Source organism: Pungitius pungitius, chromosome 12 (genome assembly GCF_949316345.1).
Source record: "Pungitius pungitius chromosome 12, fPunPun2.1, whole genome shotgun sequence".
Lineage (NCBI taxonomy): Eukaryota > Metazoa > Chordata > Actinopteri > Perciformes > Gasterosteidae > Pungitius > Pungitius pungitius.
In genome coordinates this window covers 895850-914619 of record NC_084911.1, presented here as the reverse complement: position 1 = coordinate 914619, position 18770 = coordinate 895850, and the positions used below count along the sequence as shown (strand labels likewise).

General features: G+C 49.0%; 1 protein-coding gene across 1 annotated transcript; it reads right to left on the bottom strand.

Annotated features, from left to right (window-relative positions):
• Nucleotides 1–5827: 5827 nt before the first annotated feature.
• On the bottom strand, nt 5828–18187 carry tmem104 (transmembrane protein 104). The gene is made up of 10 exons (XM_037477013.2): nt 17906–18187; nt 17442–17497; nt 16989–17110; nt 16778–16859; nt 15624–15726; nt 15449–15532; nt 14293–14392; nt 13889–13985; nt 10069–10162; nt 5828–7577 (listed from the first exon to the last, which is right to left on the bottom strand). The coding sequence occupies exons 2-10, from the start codon at nt 17484–17486 to the stop codon at nt 6823–6825; spliced, it is 1482 nt and encodes a 493-aa protein (XP_037332910.2). The 5' UTR covers nt 17487–17497; nt 17906–18187; the 3' UTR covers nt 5828–6822.
• Nucleotides 18188–18770: the final 583 nt, after the last annotated feature.

Sequence of the window (18770 nt, the reverse complement as noted above, 5' to 3'; positions counted from 1 at the left end):
TTTCTGGAAGGAGCTTATCGTCGACCAAGAGATGAAGGAAGAACTGGCTTTAACGGATTCTTCCCCCGTCCTCCCAATCAATCTGTCTCCCTCAAGTCTTCACAAAAAGGAGATGGACATGGCTCGGACTACCATCAAAAGGCAAGGGCAAAACATTTCTAGTCTTAAGGACAGCATTCGAGATCTCCAGAACACGGCCAGAGATTATGAGGCAGAAATGTTTGAGGCTCAGGAGACCATCCAGAGACAAGGGCTGGAAATCTCAGGTCTGAAGCAGTGTCTCCCAGATCTCCAGAAGAAGATCAAAGATCATGAGGCAGAAATGACCCAGGCTCATCAGACCATCAAGAGACAAGGGTCGGAAATCTCCATTCTGAAGGAGAGACTCCAAGATGTCCAGACAGTGAATAGATATCGCGAGGAAGAAATTCAGAAGCTCTCTGAACTAAAGATTCTGGTTAGTAAGGAGGCAGATCTCCTTAGGTCCACCAACATTGACCTTAAGAAGTGCCTCTCAGAAAGCAGAAGTCTCCTCACAAAGGCGACAAACGAACCCGCCCAGGTCCAGACGAACTGTAAGACAGAGGATACGTCTCTGAGGACAGAGTACGAGACTCTGAAGACAGAGCACGGGACTCTGAAGACAGAGTACCAGACTCTGAAGACAGAGCACGGGACTCTGAAGACAGAGTACCAGACTCTGAAGACAGAGCACGGGACTCTGAAGACAGATTACGGTACTCTGAAGGGACAAACCATGAATCTGGAGACAACCCTCTCTGCTGAGCGGGTGAAAAGCGAGCGACTGGAGGATGAACAGCTGCTCCTAGAAGACATTTGCCTATGGATGAAAAAAAGGACTCTGGGTTTCTTTGGTAGGAGAATGCAAGACAGAGACACAGAGCTGGAAAAAATGAAGCGGAAGATGTTTCTAAGGGACACTAAGAACGGACATACCAGGAGGAGGAGGCACGATAACACAGAAACTGCACGGTTGGCGGTTTGAACCCCTGAAACCGCAGTCTGTGAGACAGTGTGTGAGACAGTGTGTGAAACAGTGTGAGACACAGTCTGTGAGACAGTGTGTGAAACAGTGTGAGACACAGTCTGTGAGACAGTGTGTGAAACAGTGTGAGACACAGTCTGTGAGACAGTGTGTGAAACAGTGTGAGATACAGTCTGTGAGACAGTGTGTGAAACAGTGTGAGATACAGTCTGTGAGACAGTGTGTGAGACACAGTCTGTGAGACAGTGGGTGAAACAGTATGAGACACAGTCTGCTCTGTGAGACAGTGTGTGAGACACAGTCTGTGAGACAGTGTGTGAAACAGTGTGAGATACAGTCTGTGAGACAGTGTGTGAAACAGTGTAAGATACTGTCTGTGAGACAGTGTGTGAAACAGTGTGAGACACAGTCTGTGAGGCAGTGGGTGAAACAGTATGAGACACAGTCTGTGAGACAGTGTGTGAGACACAGTCTGTGAGACAGTGGGTGAAACAGTATGAGACACAGTCTGTGAGACAGTGTGTGAGACACAGTCTGTGAGACAGTGGGTGAAACAGTATGAGACACAGTCTGTGAGACAGTGTGTGAGACACAGTCTGTGAGACAGTGGGTGAAACCGTATGAGACACAGTCTGTGAGACACAGTCTGTGAGACAGTGGGTGAAACCGTATGAGACACAGTCTGTGAGACAGTGGGTGAAACCGTATGAGACAGTCTGTGAGACAGTGTGTGAGACACAGTCTGTGAGACAGTGGTTGAAACAGTATGAGACACAGTCTGTGAGACAGTGTGTGAGACACAGTCTGTGAGACAGTGGGTGAAACAGTATGAGACACAGTATGAGACACAGTCTGTGAGACACAGTCTGTGAGACAGTGGGTGAAACCGTATGAGACACAGTTTGTGAGACAGTGGGTGAAACCGTATGAGACAGTCTGTGAGACAGTGTGTGAGACACAGTCTGTGAGACAGTGGGTGAAACAGTATGAGACACAGTCTGTGAGACAGTGTGTGAGACACAGTCTGTGAGACAGTGGGTGAAACAGTATGAGACACAGTCTGTGAGACAGTGTGTGAGACACAACAAACAAACACAGCTACAGGCTGCCACCTCTCACGGTTTCCCTGTGTGACACACACGCTTTTGCGTGTTTCCACAGGCCCTCACGCCACAAATCCAATGTCTCACGCTAATAAAACAATCCACGCTGGTTCATCTACAACCTCGCAGGCGGTAAATGGCGAATTTGTGACGCTGTTCGTTGGATGTGTGGCGTGAGTGGGTATGAAAACCTGCAAAAGCGTGTGTGTTACACGGGGGAAACCGTGAGAGGTGGCAGCCTGTAGCTGTGTTGGCTTCACAACAACTTTCATAACAGTAAAACATCATGTGCAACACGAGACCAAGCAGACGTCCTCTTTTACCCGGACATTTCCTCTTTTTGAGACCTACAAAATGCGTAAAATAATAAATACTTTGTACCCGAAGCATTTCCAGATCTCACTAAATCATCTCTCTGGGGACCATCACCTTGTGGTGGAGAGGTTTGTGTGTCCCTATGAACCTGAGGGCTGTGTTGTCGGGAGCCTTGTGCTCCTGGTAGGGTTCCCCTCGGCAAAGTGGTCTCAGGCAAGGGGCCAGACTAAGAATGGTCCAAAAAGATCCTATGAAAAAGCGGAAGAGAAAAGGAGCTATCCGGCCCGGAGGAAGCCCTGGGCCCCCATTTGGAGCCGGGCCCGGATGGAGGGCCCGACAGCGAGCGTCTGGTGGCCAGGCTTGCCGCGGAGCCCGGCCGGGCATAGCCCGAAGGAGTGACGCGGCATCCCATGATTCTAACCCCCATGGGCTCACCACCTGTGGAGGAAACTGATGAGGCGCCAGCCGGGTGTGGGGATACTCACACCCGGCTGAGTGCTGCTACATTGGAGTTCACCCCGGTGGACAAAAGGGTCATTTCCTCATAGACGTCTATGGGACCAGAGGAGTCGCCCCCTGCTGGTCACTACACAGAAGTAGAGTCATTTCCTCATAGACGTCTATGGGAGCAGAGGAGTCGCCCCCTGCTGGTCACTACACAGAAGTAGAGTCATTTCCTCATAGACGTCTATGGGACCAGAGGAGTCGCCCCCTGCTGGTCACTACACAGAAGTAGAGTCATTTCCTCATAGACGTCTATGGGAGCAGAGGAGTCGCCCCCTGCTGGTCACTACACAGAAGTAGAGTCATTTCCTCATAGACGTCTATGGGAGCAGAGGAGTCGCCCCCTGCTGGTCACTACACAGAAGTAGAGTCATTTCCTCATAGACGTCTATGGGAGCAGAGGAGTCGCCCCCTGCTGGTCACTACACAGAAGGATGGGGGACAGATGTATATATATAGTAGTTATTTTCTCTTCATAAAATGTTGCATTTGTTACATTTTAGGAGCTTTTTATAAGAAACAAGTGCAAATATGACTGAATGATCTATTTCCAGAGGACCTGAACACAAAGAGTACGACAAACTTCATTTTTTCACTGACAAAGGGAACATGAAAAACACTTGGCTGTGTTTTTCCTCCCATAAATCCTGAATGAATGAATTCTCTGTCAATAATCACGTGTAACGGGAGCGTCGTCGAGTTGCTAATTGCCCGTGAAATGAAGTTCTGGTTTCTCGTCCACGCCCGGTCCTTCTCCGAGGTGAAGGTCGGTGCCACACCTGCAGCGGACCTATGGCGAGGTGAACAACGTTAATGGTTTAATATTTAAACTGCCCCCCCGAGGGCGCCTGCCAATCATCATCACTCACTCATCATGCACGAGACGTCATTCAGAAGGGAAGACAGCATTGAAAAAAAGAAATATACTGCAGGAAACGCTTTTCAGAGGCTTCTCTTTCCTCAAGCCTGTTATTTATTTGATCTTTATTTATTCATGTAAAGAGGGACATATTGATTAAAGTAGATCCTTGAGGATTAAGTTTAAGTTTAGGATGGGGGGGGGTCACCTCTCCACTGTCGGAAATCAAATTGGTGAAAGTGACAGCGGCTTAAACCCTGATGAGTGATGATGGAGAAACAGCCGCAGTGGGACATCTTGTTCTGTCACATTTATGATGCCGTCTTCATGTGGATGACATCACGCATGATGTCACCGTGCGTGATGTCATACAGATCATGGACCTCCGCAGCTGCTAAAAGTTTGGAACCAGAAGGAAAAGTAAGCGTCCTTCAGGAGTTTTTATTCGTTCCACGTTGTGTAAAAGCAGATTATTCCAAATGACTTCCTCCAGGTTCTGTGACTCCTGGTGGTTAATTTGATTTGTTTCACAACCCCCCCTCCCCCCCAAAGAGCCTTCCGGATCACCTCAAGTTTTTCTAACACATTTCCAGGTTGCTCGAGTTTCAGCAGAAAGTGATTCAGATATTTGCCCGGAGCCTCCGATAAGGCAATACTTCAAATCCACAGATTTACATAAATTATTGGTGTCCTCCCTCCAGTTATTTTTGTCAGTGGGAATGAAACTGAAATGTTATTTAGAAAAGAACTCAACAATAAACCGGAACAGACCCAAAGCGTCCGTCTGCACGCCGAAAGTCACATTATTGAATTGTAGTGATGAAGTTTCATGTTGACTTCTGTTAGTGTAGAAGGAAAGAGACACAAAAAGGAGGTCACTAAAACAGAGGGAAGCCTCTGTGTGAAGTGAGGAGGAGGCCATTGGTCTTGGGGGGGCGATGGGGGGGCGATGGGGGGGATGCTGATGAGCCTCAAACCTCCGACAGAGGAGGAAATATTAAACTCTTAAACGTGAGTGATGATGGCGAGGCGGAGGGAGAGGAAGGTCGCTGCTTTTCCTTTTCTTTCATTCTGGTACTTACAAACACTCCGATGTGGTGCTACCCCCCCCCCCCCCCCACCCAGAATGTCTCCCATCAGTGAGACAAAGGTGCAGAGCGACGGGAGGACAGAACATAACCGTCACCATCTTGGACTGCGGGCGTGGCCATATTGTTTTTGTTGTTGCCATGGGCAACCCTCACAGGGGGGGTCGGGTTTCATTTCAATTCCTGTTTTGACCAGATGACATCATGCAGGAGAACCTGCTTCAGGACCTGACTCCAGCAGGAACCACCGTGGACAGACCAGGTCCTCCAGAGACCAGACCACCGTGGACGGATGGATGATTCTGGTCCTTCTGGGGACTGAGTGCATGAATCTTTCCTCAGGACCTGCTCTCCAGGTGATTTGCCCCCCCCCCCCCCCCCCTTTTATTTCCTTTCTCACTCCTCAGTGAATCTTCCCTGAAGCACCGGAGTCGTTTTTATTGACCTCCCGTATTTGTTTTATTATCAAACTCAAACCTCTGCCTCTGAATTTCAATCTGCAGTAATGTAATTCACCCTCTTCCTTCTTTATGGATAGGGGGGGGGGGGTCGGGGGGGGGGGCTGCAGCTATAATTGGAAATGGAAACTTAATTTGGCTTAATGAATTCACAGGGCATTTAATTGCCTGCTCTCACTGCTTCATGCGTTCATCTCATCTTTTCACACCTTAACAGCATGAGGAGAGATCTTCTCAGAAGCTCATTACGTCGGCAGAGTTTCTACTTAAATAAAACCAAAGCAAGGACAGAATCTCCTTTGTCAAACAGACGCTTTTTGGATTAAATCGCTTCACTGTCGGCATTCGTTTTTGTCAATGTGACAATGACTTTTCTTTTTGACAAATAGGACTTTTTCATTTCCCATTGACCTAAAGTTTGACTTTTCTTTGAGTCAAACTATAAAAGGTGAGTTCACTAATGTCGAAACCAGAAGGACTCGGATTGTTCAGCGTCGAGGCGTCTGCAGGCAAATAAGAGCCTTTTATTTCCTTTGTGAATAATAGAAATCAAACAGAGCATCCATTAAAGCTGTAAATATCAAAATAAAGGATCAAATCATAAGGACAAATTATTGTAAACAGTCAAAAATTGTAAACGTTAAAACGAAAAAGATAAAGACAAAAACTGATTGTCATTTAAAATGTTTCACATGCAGATGTTTGACTGGAAAAATGAATAAAATTAAAAAAGGTGCAATGCACGACTCAGAGGTCCTCAGAGGCAGATTTTCACAAAGTAATAATTCACTCAGATTAAATCATTATCGTCTATATTCTCAATGGCACAAAGTGTGCATGGAAATGAGGCGTTATAATTAACTTTTATGGACCTCTGCATGCACAGACAGTGACCCTGCCCACACTGACAGTGACCCCGCCCACACGGACGGTAGCCCCGCCCACAACCAACAAGGCCCTCAATCTAAAATAGTGACTTTCTCAGTTTAAATTCCCTTTTCATACACGACAAAAGGGAGATTACTGTGACCAGTTTGCATCTTTCTTTTCCCTTTTGATAAAAAGGCTTCTGTATAAAATAGAAACCAATGTCTAACAAACATTTAGGTCAACTTTGACCCCTCAGGGCTCCTGTAGAAACATGGCGCCCACTCCACTGATCTGAAATCAGGAGATTATACACAAAAGAAAACGCACTAAATATCAGCACTCCCTCCATTAGGCGGCACTGGCCCTTTAAGAAGTAGGTCGTGGTTTGAAAAAGTCCAACATGCCAGATGGCGTTACGCTCTCTACGAATTCCTGTCAAGTTTACCGTTCGTAAAAAGTTGTTTTTGTGCAAATCCTTCAAAGCGTCCTGTTAATATAAATAGTGTTCCGGTGTCGACATTTGGTCCCTTTGGACGAATTAGATAATTAACCATTTAAAGGTCACATTGTGTCCAACGGGTCGTTCACTCATTGGTCCCTTTGACAGTCCTCGGATCTCCTATTTCTGGACGTCGGTCAGGATGATGTTGGCCGTGACGAAGATGAGGCACGAGGCGGCCCACACCAACACGAACCACACCCAGAAGGCGTGGCCAAAGGGCGAGCGGTGCTTGTTGGCGGCGGCGGCGGGCTGCAGGTGGCGCCGCGAGCAGAGCACCAGGCAGGCCGGCACCACGTACTGGATCCCCGTGCCGGCGTAGGACCCCGTGATGCCCACCAGGGACTCCAGGTTGTGGGTGCAGAAGGCCACCACGATGGGGGGCACCAGGGTGATGAGCGGGAAGGCCACCCGGTCCACCACCCAGGGGTACGTGCCCCCGTCCCGGTGGAACAGGGTCTTCCAGTTGTTGCGCAGCGTGACGGCGATGATGGGGAAGTTGGTGCTGATGGTGAAGACCGGGAAGAGGCCCAGGAAGTAGCGCAGCGCCGGCACGTCCAGCACGTGGCAGTTGTCGGTGAAGTTGAGCGTGTACATGTCGTGCAGCAGCGAGCTGTCGAAGCAGAAGATGGCGGTGAAGGACAGCAGCACGTAGAAGCCCAGGATCAGGACGTAGTCCGCCAGCACCAGCGCCCCCACCCGCCGCTTCTCCGAGATGGGGGTCACCAGGGAGGGCAGCGAGTGCTGGCACATGAAGGAGTACACGCACACCCCGAACAGGTTGGGCACGCCGGAGAGCGAGGCCACCGGCGGGCGGCCCTCGCCGGCGCCTTTGCCGATGCGGAGGAGAGCCAGGACGATCATCATGGTGAAGGCTGGGGGGGACAAGAGGAGGGGGGTTAGGAACAAAGCGGGTTAAGAACAAACTCTCTGCAGAGTCCCCCCCCATCAATCATATCGATGAGGCGGCTTTATGGGAGGTAAGAAAAATGAACAAATAAAATGCAAAGATCAATAAACTGAATCACAATTTAATCTACAAGGTCAAACGTTTTCAGAAAAAACACTTTTTCAATGTGTTTTTGTTGTTAAATGCAGAAACATTTTGTTGATTCGGTTTAATCTCAAAGGGAAACTTCTTATTGTGAAAGGTAGGATGTGATTTAAAGCACTAAAACATCCTGTAATAAAACACAGTATTATTATACAGAGAGATAAAGGAATAAAAGAGCAGAACAAAGAAAGGAGGAGAAAGATTAATGTTGACTTGCTGGAATTGTTTTTGTTGTGGTGACCTTGGCCACTATATTCTGTGGTTAATAACCCCCCCCCCCTCCCAATGCTGTGACAATTCAAATCCAATGTAAATAACGTCAGTGATCGTGGAACTTTCAGTCGGTGGATGAGAGAACAAACGCCACGTGACCCCGCCCCCCCCGACCTTCAGCCAATGTCAGACGTTCTATTGCACACAAACCAGCTCGTCTTCATCAATAAAGACTCGTCGGCTGGACGACGCGTCCTTTGTTTTTCCATAAATCTCCGTTTGAATTGAACCATTTTGTCTTCATTCTTTCCTGTGGAAGCGATTCGTCCACATTATGGCACCAATGGGCTTTGAAGGAGGAAGGTGGGGCGGGGCTACACAGTGATTGACAGGTACGCCGTCCTCACTTCCTGTCCACCCCACTACAACCGTCCTCCAACCGTTTGTCCCGCAAACATCAGGCCCCAAATGAAAGCCCCCCCCCCCATAATGAGCCCCCATGAGACCAGAGTCACAGCCCTGCCGGCCGGCTCCTCAGCTTTCATCACTGGAGGGGGGGGCGGGGACATTTCGATGATAAGATGATTCTATAGCTTCCACACACTGGGGGGAGGGGGTTGCAATCAGCTAATGCTCCTGTGGGGGCATTCTAAGGTGTGCAGAGGGTGACCTTCCATCCAGCGTTATTTAGTGACCTCTGAAACCACGATGCAGCAGTTTGGATCAGGACGAAGACGACCATGTTTGAATCATCAAATGACTCCAGATGTTGCGGGTCGCTTCGGCCCCTTTTAGCAGAACTTCTATTCTTTACCTTTCAAGCTAATTGGGGGCAGAAGGATTCCTTCGTCTCTCGTAGGAAACAGGAAGTGACTCCTCCAATGAAAGCATGAAGACGTGAAATATGAAGCATCGTCATGAGGTCACATGATCGCTCCCTGATTTCTCACCTCGGCCACGTTAGCACCTACTGAGCGAGGGTGCCTCAACCTGCTGCCCCTCCGTCACCTCCTGGGGGAGGGGGTCGGAGACAGGTGGAGCAGCAGAATCCCCCCCCCCCCCCCACTTAAAGCTCAGAGTGTTCTAGAAGACGAGCTGTAAGAAGCGTCCATTGTTTGGATCAGAGAGAAAAGACGGTTTCATGACAACAAGGAATTAAACCTACGTTGATTGGGGGGGGGGGGATTAGTAATTAAAGGGGTTTATTTGGGAGATTTGTATTCAAAACACGCAGTAAATCAACCAACATCAAAGCCTGGGGGGGGGGCTAATAAAGCAGAACATTGTTTTACATCCTCGTCGCTCTCAGAACAAAAGACTCAACGTTTCATCTCGGTCCAAAAACCACAAAGAATCCACAGCTCAAAGGCATCAGAGGACGACTGCGTCCTCATGTCTGTCCTTCCTCCTCCTCTCTTCCCTTTTTCCCACAAAGGGTTTTATTGATAGTTCCTCATCATCATCATCATCATCTCTTCCTCCTCCTGGAAGGTGAAAGGTCAACAGCGCAACGTTTTTTTTTCCAATTAGAGACTAATTGACTTCACGGCCGTCGTCAAGGAAACCGTCTCCAGTCGCAAGGACGTTTACTGGTAATTGTTTTAAATCTCTCAGATGATATTTGCTGGGTCTGTGTGTGTTTAAGTGAGGGGGGGGGGGGGGGGGGGGCTGTGATTTTAACAGCAGGGCTGTGAGTGACGGTCCAATCAAGCCCGGGACGCTCCGTCAGGGCCCCGAGGACCGAGAGACAAAGACACGGAGCAGCACCCAGAACCATGACAGGCGGACCCGACGTGGGGGGGGGGGGGAAATGGAAATATACGTCGAGGCAGAGAACCGAAAGAAAGAAAAGAATCTGTCGCTTCCAGCCTTTTAAATCACGTGCAGCGTTACATTTCAATTCAATATCATTATTTGTATTATACTGCAGTTTAACTTTTTAACAATACTACTTTTCTCCTTTGGTCTCTATTCGGCACCAGTGTTCCTATTATTGATTGGGAACTTTATCTTTATCATCTTTTCGATGTGATTTATTGACTTTACTTGTATTTTGTGTGAATATCACGTTGTGTTTTTGTCGTGAGGAAAGTTCTCACCGATCCAGCGCATCAGGGAGGTGAGGATCTGCAGGTACTTGGTCTTCTGGGCGTTGAAGAAGGTGAACGGACCGAGGAGAAGAGTGAAGACGCTCTGCAGGAGGAGACACATCAAAGGAACGCTGCATTATTCATTCATTCATTCCAGAGCAGCAGCCCTGCTTTCCTCAACAATCCCACTAAAACCATCGTTATGAACACTTCTTATTGATAAGAACGACGTGTTGGTTATCGGTTCATTAGGCCTTTATGAATAGGTGTGTACAGATGAGCTGTGACCACACGGCCACTACGTCCCCCCCCCCCGGGGTTCTGAGACGCCGCCTGTCAAAAAAAAAAAGTCCCATCAGCCGGCCTCTGATTGGTGGAGAGATAAACCGCCGCATCGATCCAGCCGAAAAAAAGAAGAAACCCTCAAATCCTCGGCGTGATTGCCTCTCAGATCCTTTTCTTTATCGAGGTGCAATCAGACGGACTCGCCTACTGTAGCTCCCATTCCATCAGTGCCCCCCCCCTCCTCCTCCTCGTCTTCATCGCCTGACACTGTGAGTGGCATGTGATCTCCGGGCTGCCACTCTTCATCCGAGGGTTTCTCCCCGGGTTCCATGGCAACAGGTACGCAGGCAGCTTCCTCCGGGGGGGGGGGGGGGGGGGGGGGGGGGGGGGTTTGATCCTAAAAATGTGTTGGGCCCATTGCGGGAATTTGTTAAACCAGTGAACAGGAAGTGACCACGTGTGGACTGGGGACGTAGAGACGGCCTTTAGGTCTGTGAAGCTTCACGCTGGAAGAAAACATCAATAATTGGCTGCTGCTAATTATGAATTAAAAGATAAAACGGGATGAAGGAACAAACTTCAAGAACATTGACCCTGAAGCACGAGTAGAACCCTCAGTTAATGGTCTAAACCAGGTGAAACCATCAGGGCGCTGGGGGCGTAGACCTCTCATCAGAACCAGACCACCACAGTGATTGCCAGGTCTCTAGGTCCCTCCCCCACATTTTAAACACAGTCCCTTCAAGAACAACTTGAAGGGACAATGAAGACGTCAGCGGCCCGAACGACACTCGATGCATTTCTTCATTTCATCTCCTTCCAAACCGTCGCCTCCACGAACAAAAGCAGGATGTGAATCTATCGGCGAGGACGCCCCTCGATTCTTTTCTTCTCTCCCTCATTTAACGAGAGCCTCCTGCAGAGTTCGGACCCGCATGGCGATGTCAGAGCCAAAAGGGGCGGGGCCAACCGGCAGCCGGAGTCATCATTTGGGACCAGGCGACGCCGCAGCTGTCAATCACTCAGAGGCCTTTCATCGGCATGCGAGCGTCGAGTCACCCGACGCTTTAATCGCCACATATGTGAGCCGGGGTCAGGGGGGGGGGGGGGCGTCCACCATCACAGTTTCCATCCCCCCGATCGTCCACACGCTTAAGTGATTAATCGACGCAGATGTCCACCAGCTGAGGACGACTTTTACAAAGACTGTTAATGGTGAAAGTCCACGAGGTCGAGCAGAGGTCACGCTGGGGGGGGGTCATAAGTGTCCTGCTGGGTCCATGCGGTGGTCCAGCCTGGACACTGATAATCCCCCCCCCCCCCCCCCCACATTAATCCCAATCCCTTCGTTCCCAGCGTCCCCCGCCATTTGTCTCTCAGTTAAGCCTCATTCGGACAGATTGGCGCCCGGACGGCGTGCAGCTCGACGCGTCTCCCTTCTGGCAGACTGGTACTTTGTGAGGCCTCTCGCTGATTGGCGGTTTCTACTCGTCTTCTCAGACTGATCCAATAACTCGAGCATCATTTCGCTTCAACCTGCGACGTGCGGATTAAAAAGTCTGAGTGGAATTAAGAGATGATTCACATTCCTCGAGCATTCTGATTATGACTGATGAACCACGTGTCTCCATGCACGGGGGGGGGGGGGGGGGGGGCACCAAATAAGACGGATCACTCGGGCCCCCGGACGATATTTCATCTTAATGATGCAAAAAACAAAAAAAAGACACTCAGAACCCCCCCCTCCCCCCCCAGACACTACGGGGCGATCCACTTAGCGGCTGTGACAGGGGTGATGAATGGAATGGGGGGGGACGGGACGGGACACACACACATGATAGAAATAACATGTGAGCTGATTCACTGAGCTGAGACGGGGGGGGGGGGGGGCATGTTTGCACATCTCGAGTTGACTTTGTTTAATTTCTCTCTTAACAGAAAGTCATTTATTTATTTATTCAGGGCGACTTCCTGTCTCACCGTTAAAGAACCGCCACGAAGGATCCAACAACAACGCCGTTTAATACCTTCAATCAGAATATCAAAGTGGAAAGAAGAGAGAATGAAGTGAATTAAGAACATCTCTGGACGAGCTCTTTCATCTCATTGGAAACACATCCAACGCCGTTAATTAGGCGCAGTGCGTTGCCCCGGAGACGTGATTAAAGGCAGGACTCCTAATGAGGGGAAGGAAGGAGAGGGACATCGAGCAGAGGGACACCATCAGGCTCAGAGGGTTCCAAACAGGACACAAGATCTCGCTGAGGAGCTACACCACAGATAATAGATCTATATAGATCTAGATCTGCTTCATGCTACGCGTGTCCTTCAACAGGAGGTGAAACATCGCTGCAGGTTGGGTTTTTCTAAGTCATGAAGGCTGAACTCTTCACTGGTCCAGCTTGTTGCTGCTCAGTAGAAAGATGGCAGGAGGCCATCTGCATGGAGACGTCCCATCGCTCCCCTCACGCCGCGGGAACGCCAAGCGAACGGAACCCGGGGACTTTAAATCGACCCGGAGGGACGGTACCGCCCCTTTAAGAAGGGATTCATCTTAAAAACCAATTAACACATTTTCAAACAAAGTAAGAAAGTGGAGTTTCGTGCTGAAACGGGACGGTGTGTGTCTGTGTGTGTGTGTGTGTGTGCGCGCGTTTCTGACCTTTATGTCCAGTTTCTAAATGTTGCCAGACGTTGTCGGGTTTTACATTTATATTTTCTTGACATTTATGTAATAAAAGAAACAGGGCTGTTCTTCATTTTGAACGCTTGCCTCCATCGGCTGAAAATACGACTCGTTTTCCAGTTGATTTGCTTCATTTTTCTTTTTTCAAACATCAGGACACGAAAAAAAGGTCAGAAACTCCACTTTGCTTCTTACTCTTTGAACTTTATCGCTTACTTTCTTCTTCTTCTTCTTCGTAACTCTGTCGGCGCGCGAATGCGGCCACTGCTTCGCCATGAATGCCAATGGATCCCAGGTGCATGCTGGGGGGGGGGCAGGTCAATAATTTAGACTGGTGGCGCGGCGTCCCGGGGGCCGCGTGGGACGCGCTGAATGTTTCATGGAGGCCTGTCACTTATTTAAAGAAAAGCCCGAGCAGAAGAAAAGGAGCCACGGGAGGAAAGCTAAATAAAGGGAGTCAACAGTTAGAAGACAAGAGTTACTCCACGAGGACGGGACGGGAGGGATGAAGGGCGGGGGTCAGAGGTCAGCTGTAAATCTGCAAAACTGCACGAGCAAACAAACTGAGCGTTGTTTCATATCAGCGTTGTTTCAATTTGCTCCCAGGGAGGCTCATCGCATTAAGGAGGTGGGGGGGGGGGGCTGATTATTTGAGGCCTGAGAGGAGAACATTACAGAGGAGGAGGTGGGCACATCGATCACTGTCGCCGAGCCCAGTTAAAGCCATCAGGGTTTGACTGGCTCAAGGCTTCAAGGACGCACACTCCGGGGGGGGGGGCGGCTCAGATCCGCATCCGACAGAAAGGCGGCGCAACCAAAGACACGAGCGGTCCTCTACGGGGGGGGGGGGGGACTCACCAGAAACACCCGGTAGGCGTCCTTCCGGGTCACGGAGCCCCAGCACGGGTCGGTGTCGTTGTACTTCACACTTCCGGCGCTGCAGGAGTGGTTTCCACTGGACAGAGGGGGAAAAAACAAACTAGTGACAAAGTGTCCTGATGACGTCCCAGCAGCGTCCCCACGGACACTCGTCCCCACGGACACTCGTCCCCACTCCATGAGACGTTCAATACCAACACAATCATCTCATCAGGACAAAGGAAGAAGTGAAAAGCAGCCCGAGTCTGGAGCTGAGACTTCAGAACCTGACGTGGACGTCATTGTTCTCACTGGCAACAGAGACGGGGACGGAGACGCCTGGGGACGGCGGCCAGAGGAAGGACACGCGCGGACAAAGACAGAGCGGCAGGAGGAGGTCTTACCAGGCCACCTCCATCAGGGAGATGGGCACGGCGGCGGCGTAGATGGCCATGTCCCCGTACAGGTACACGATGATGCAGATGTAGAACATGTTGACGCCGACTGGAAGACACGAAGCGGCACGGGGATCAGAGGAGAACATCTCCACAGAGCTTATGGGTGAACATCACACAGGGACAGGTCTTCTGAATCATGGGGAACCGGCTCGGACCTCCTGAAGGCTCCTACTGGAGGAGCAATAACAGCCTCACTGTGGAACTTCAGTTAATAAAACCCATACAAGGGGAAAATACACCTTTCTACCAGAGATTATTACAAAGGAAACAAATCCAAATTCATCTGCTGTCCTTTGGGTGAACTTTAAGTGCTTCTCCTGCAGCACCAGAAGCGCTTGAAGCAGTGGCTGATGGGAAATGATCGAGTCCATTAATCTCCGGATTTAAACTTTTGACATTTATGTGAAAGTATTCAAACGCGCTCATGCTTCTTATAGCAGGTTTATTATATTATTCTTTGCTTTTTTTTTTACAATGTTTGAATAGAAAACTGCTGCTGACAATTATCTTATATCAATTATTTATAAATATATATTTATCTAGCTTTGCTTTGATAGTTGTGTCCTCATCAGCTGTGTTTAGAGTAGAGGAGGATGAGGAGGATGAAGAGTAGGAGGATGAAGAGCAGAAACTCATCTCCTTATTACCGGTCGAGAGGCAGAGGTCATTTCTTTTTTTCCGAGTCGAGCCACACGCTGCAGCTTTAAGAGTGTGCCTTAACGTGGGTGGGGGTGGGGGCGGGTGGGGGCTAAGTGTAGCGAGTGCTCCACCTTGTGGCCAAACAGGAGAACTTTGACCTTCTGTTCCTGTTGAGTCACTTTGATCAGACTGGCCAATTAAAGACAAAAGAGAGGAAGCCCGAGGTTCGATGGGGGGGTCGGGGGGGGGGTCGTTAGGGCCCAAATCCTCCAGGAGGCAACTTGTCACCCCCCCCCCCCTTCCAATCCCAGTAGGGACATTAATAAGAGCCTTGAACAGGTAATTACCACCAAAGGCAATTTGTCCATTTATAATTACATCCAATTACAACCTTTTCCTTCATGGGAAGACGAGACATCAAAATGTTAATTGAACAACGAGCCTGAGGCCACCAGAAGATCACCTTTGTTGAAGAACATGGAGGCCATTTGACCCATCTCCACCCGCTCCACGATCTCAAAGTGGTCCACCTGACCCCCCGACCTCTCTGTGGAAACAAGGAGGACAGCTCTCTGATAATAGAATTATATATATATATATATATATATTTATTCTATTAATGATCACAGGAAACTCACGACTCTCCCGGTGAGACAAGATGGGCTTGGTCTCTGGTTCCGGTCGGCCTCGGACCACCGCGTCATCGCCAGAGTCCTCCGAGCTGGAGTCGCTGTCCTCGACCTGCGGGGACAAAACCAGTGGAAATGAACCAGAGACGGGAATGTAACGATCACATGACCGCTGGCTTCAGGGGACACGCAACGTCAGGTGGAGCAACTGTCCGATGGTGTAATCCAAAAAGCAGCCTCTGTGTTTTTGTCCTAAACGTTTCTTATATTGACTTTAAAGATTTACTTTAAGGGGAAATAAAAGCTAAATTGATTCAATCTGGCTGCAGTTCCCTTAAATCTCCGGCAGGGGGCGCTCACATCAAACAGCTAAGAGCAAATATTTCATCCCACAAGAATCCTACTTTTTATTTTCCTCCACTTGGCCTCATTTTCACTAAAGTGGCCTCACATTCACTTCTACAGGACAATTATCCTCCCTCATAGGGTGTGTGGGTGTGTGTGTGTGTGTGTGTGTGCGCTCTCAAGCAGGTAGAAATAATAAAATGATTTTAAAAAGGCATTCAGCAGTAAACCTTATTTCCATTAGGTGGGAGGCAGAATGAACGGATGAATCAAGGCCCAGCGTTTGTGGGGGGGTCATAACTCCGTCAGGCCTGATGTCAAAGAGATGGACGGTGGGGGGGGGGTTTGTGAAGGAGGACGACGGGGCGATAAAACCGCCCCCGAATGGGCAGAAATACTGCTTCCTGTTGCAGGAGAGCCGGGACTCTCTTCAAGATTTAAAGATAAAATAGTTTTTAAAAAATGGTTAAAAGCTACAAAACAAAGAAGTAAAAAGTTTGGCGTGCAGAAGTAAAGAGTAAATCATCATTTCAGATTTTTAATCATTACCTGATTTAAATGAATCTGCTTTATGGTCCGTTTGATCTTAAATGAACATCATGGTCCATGAAACTAGAGACCATAAACATCTGCCATGTTCTCGTAGACTTCTACGGAGCCGACACCAGAGGATGCAGCTTTAGCTCAGACCACTCATATGTGGAGATGAGGAAGCAGTCTCTTCTCAGCGAATGACCACAGCTGGAAGACGGAACCAGAAACCTTTAAGACGGCCTCGAGTCGCCGTGCAGAACGCAGCTAAATACAGCTTCCCGCACCTCTTCCTGCTTCCTCCTCTTGCAGCGCAGCTGAGCGTTGGCCGCCGCCATGGCCTCGATCACGAAGGTGGTTGTCATGTAGCTGAGAGGCGGAAGGACCAGAGGGGGGGGTGAAATGTTCAATTTCTGGAAACAACTGGCAAGAACTTTTAAACATGACATTTAAATGCATTGATAGCGAGCTGAGGTCAAAGGGCGCGACCCAACTGACCTCATGAAGCCTAAAAAGGAGATGAGCGCGATGCTGACCGCCCAGCCGGCCGTGGCGAAGGCTTTGGGCATCGTCAGAGCTCCTGTTCCCACGATCAGGTTGAACATGTAGACCAGCCCCACCTGGAGGAGACACACACAGCAGCTGAATCACTGCTCATCTTATCTTTGGGGGGGGGGGGGGGGTCACATGATTCAAAGCTGCCTGAGGCAATCAGAGGACTGGAGTCCACAAAGTGTCCCCAAAGAGACGCGTAAGCAGTTTAGTTTCCTCTTTATTTCTTCGCCGCACGTTCAGACACATGAACAGAGGCAGAGAGAAGTTTGCAAAGCGTTTAAAGCATAACGAGGGATTACTGGAAGTAACTGAAGAAGAAGAAGAACGATAAAGATTAAATCAGCAAAAAGTAATGCGAACATCAACAAAAAGAGATAAACAGCAGCTGGTACTCACAAAAGGGGAGTAGGGTTCCCCTCTCTCTGTGATTCCTCCCGCCATCTTTAAGCCACCTGAAGAAAGACAACGTTAGCTTCATCATCATCATCCTCATCCTCAGGACTCAAAGACACGTTATTGGCAGCATCAGCACTACGTAAACTGGTTGTCCAAAACGTGATAACAAACATTGAGAATGGAAAGAAAAAGATAACAAACGGTAATAAAAGCAATTGTAAGGACTACTTTTCAATAGTCCTGATTCTGCCTGCAGCACGTAGTTTATGAACAATAATCCTCCACAGACCACCGACGTGTAACGTTAGCATTTCCTCGCTAGCAACCCAGCTAGCAGCGTAGGTGAGAAAACACTCGCCGTCAGATAAAAACACCAAAGGCTCGTACATTTAAACGTTGCATTCGATGCACCAACGAGCGCGAGGCCGCGTGTCACTAATCAGAAATCAAAAGTAAACACTCACTTCTTCCCAGTGCGTCTCGCTCGTTTAGCTGCTATGCTAACGCTAGCTGGAGGCTCAGGGCTGTCATGTGGATCGCTGGCGGGCTGAGTGAGCGCGCCGCCGGGGGGGGGGGGGGGGCTACCGTGAGCCGACCCGGTGCCCAGTCGTCGGAGGGATTGTCGGTTTGGAGGAAAACACAGCTGCCGAGTCTCTAACACTTGGATGAGTGAAGCAGTGAACTCCAAACCAGCTGACCCGCTCCCCGCAAAACACACACATCAAGCTGACGCTAATAAAAGACGCCTTTTCCGCTGGTTTCTTTCAGAGTAAAGTTCTTCTCCTTCGTACGCTAATCCTCTCTATGTCGAAGCTTTTGTTGTGAAGGACAAAATGAATGTGACCGTTACTGTTGGATTTAGCTTGATGCCACTTTTAGTGGGTCGGCTCGCTCAGTTGTTCCCGGCGTGAGAAACAAATCACGAGGTCAAATTAGATTGCGGAAGCTTGTTTTGTTAATCAATGAAGTTATTTATCCACTGCTAACTCATTTTAGAGGGTAGAGGAAGAGATTCGTTCAGAGCCACACAAACATTTGGTTAAATTCTTCTTTTGTTAAATTGACAAAAACCCGCCCCTCCTTGCAGCCTGGGTTCCCAAAACGACTAAACCCCATACGTCATATCACATGACATGTCACGCACACCTATATCTGTATTTACTGATCCATCAATATGATCCATCAATTGATTTATCAGAGAAAAAAGCAGATTCTTTCTAAAAAGAAAATTGGGAATAATTTTAATTGGATGTATAAATCATTGACAAACGTAGATTTGTGTTCTGTTACATGTCCCTTCCCTCTTAGTTTATCAATGTCATAAAATAG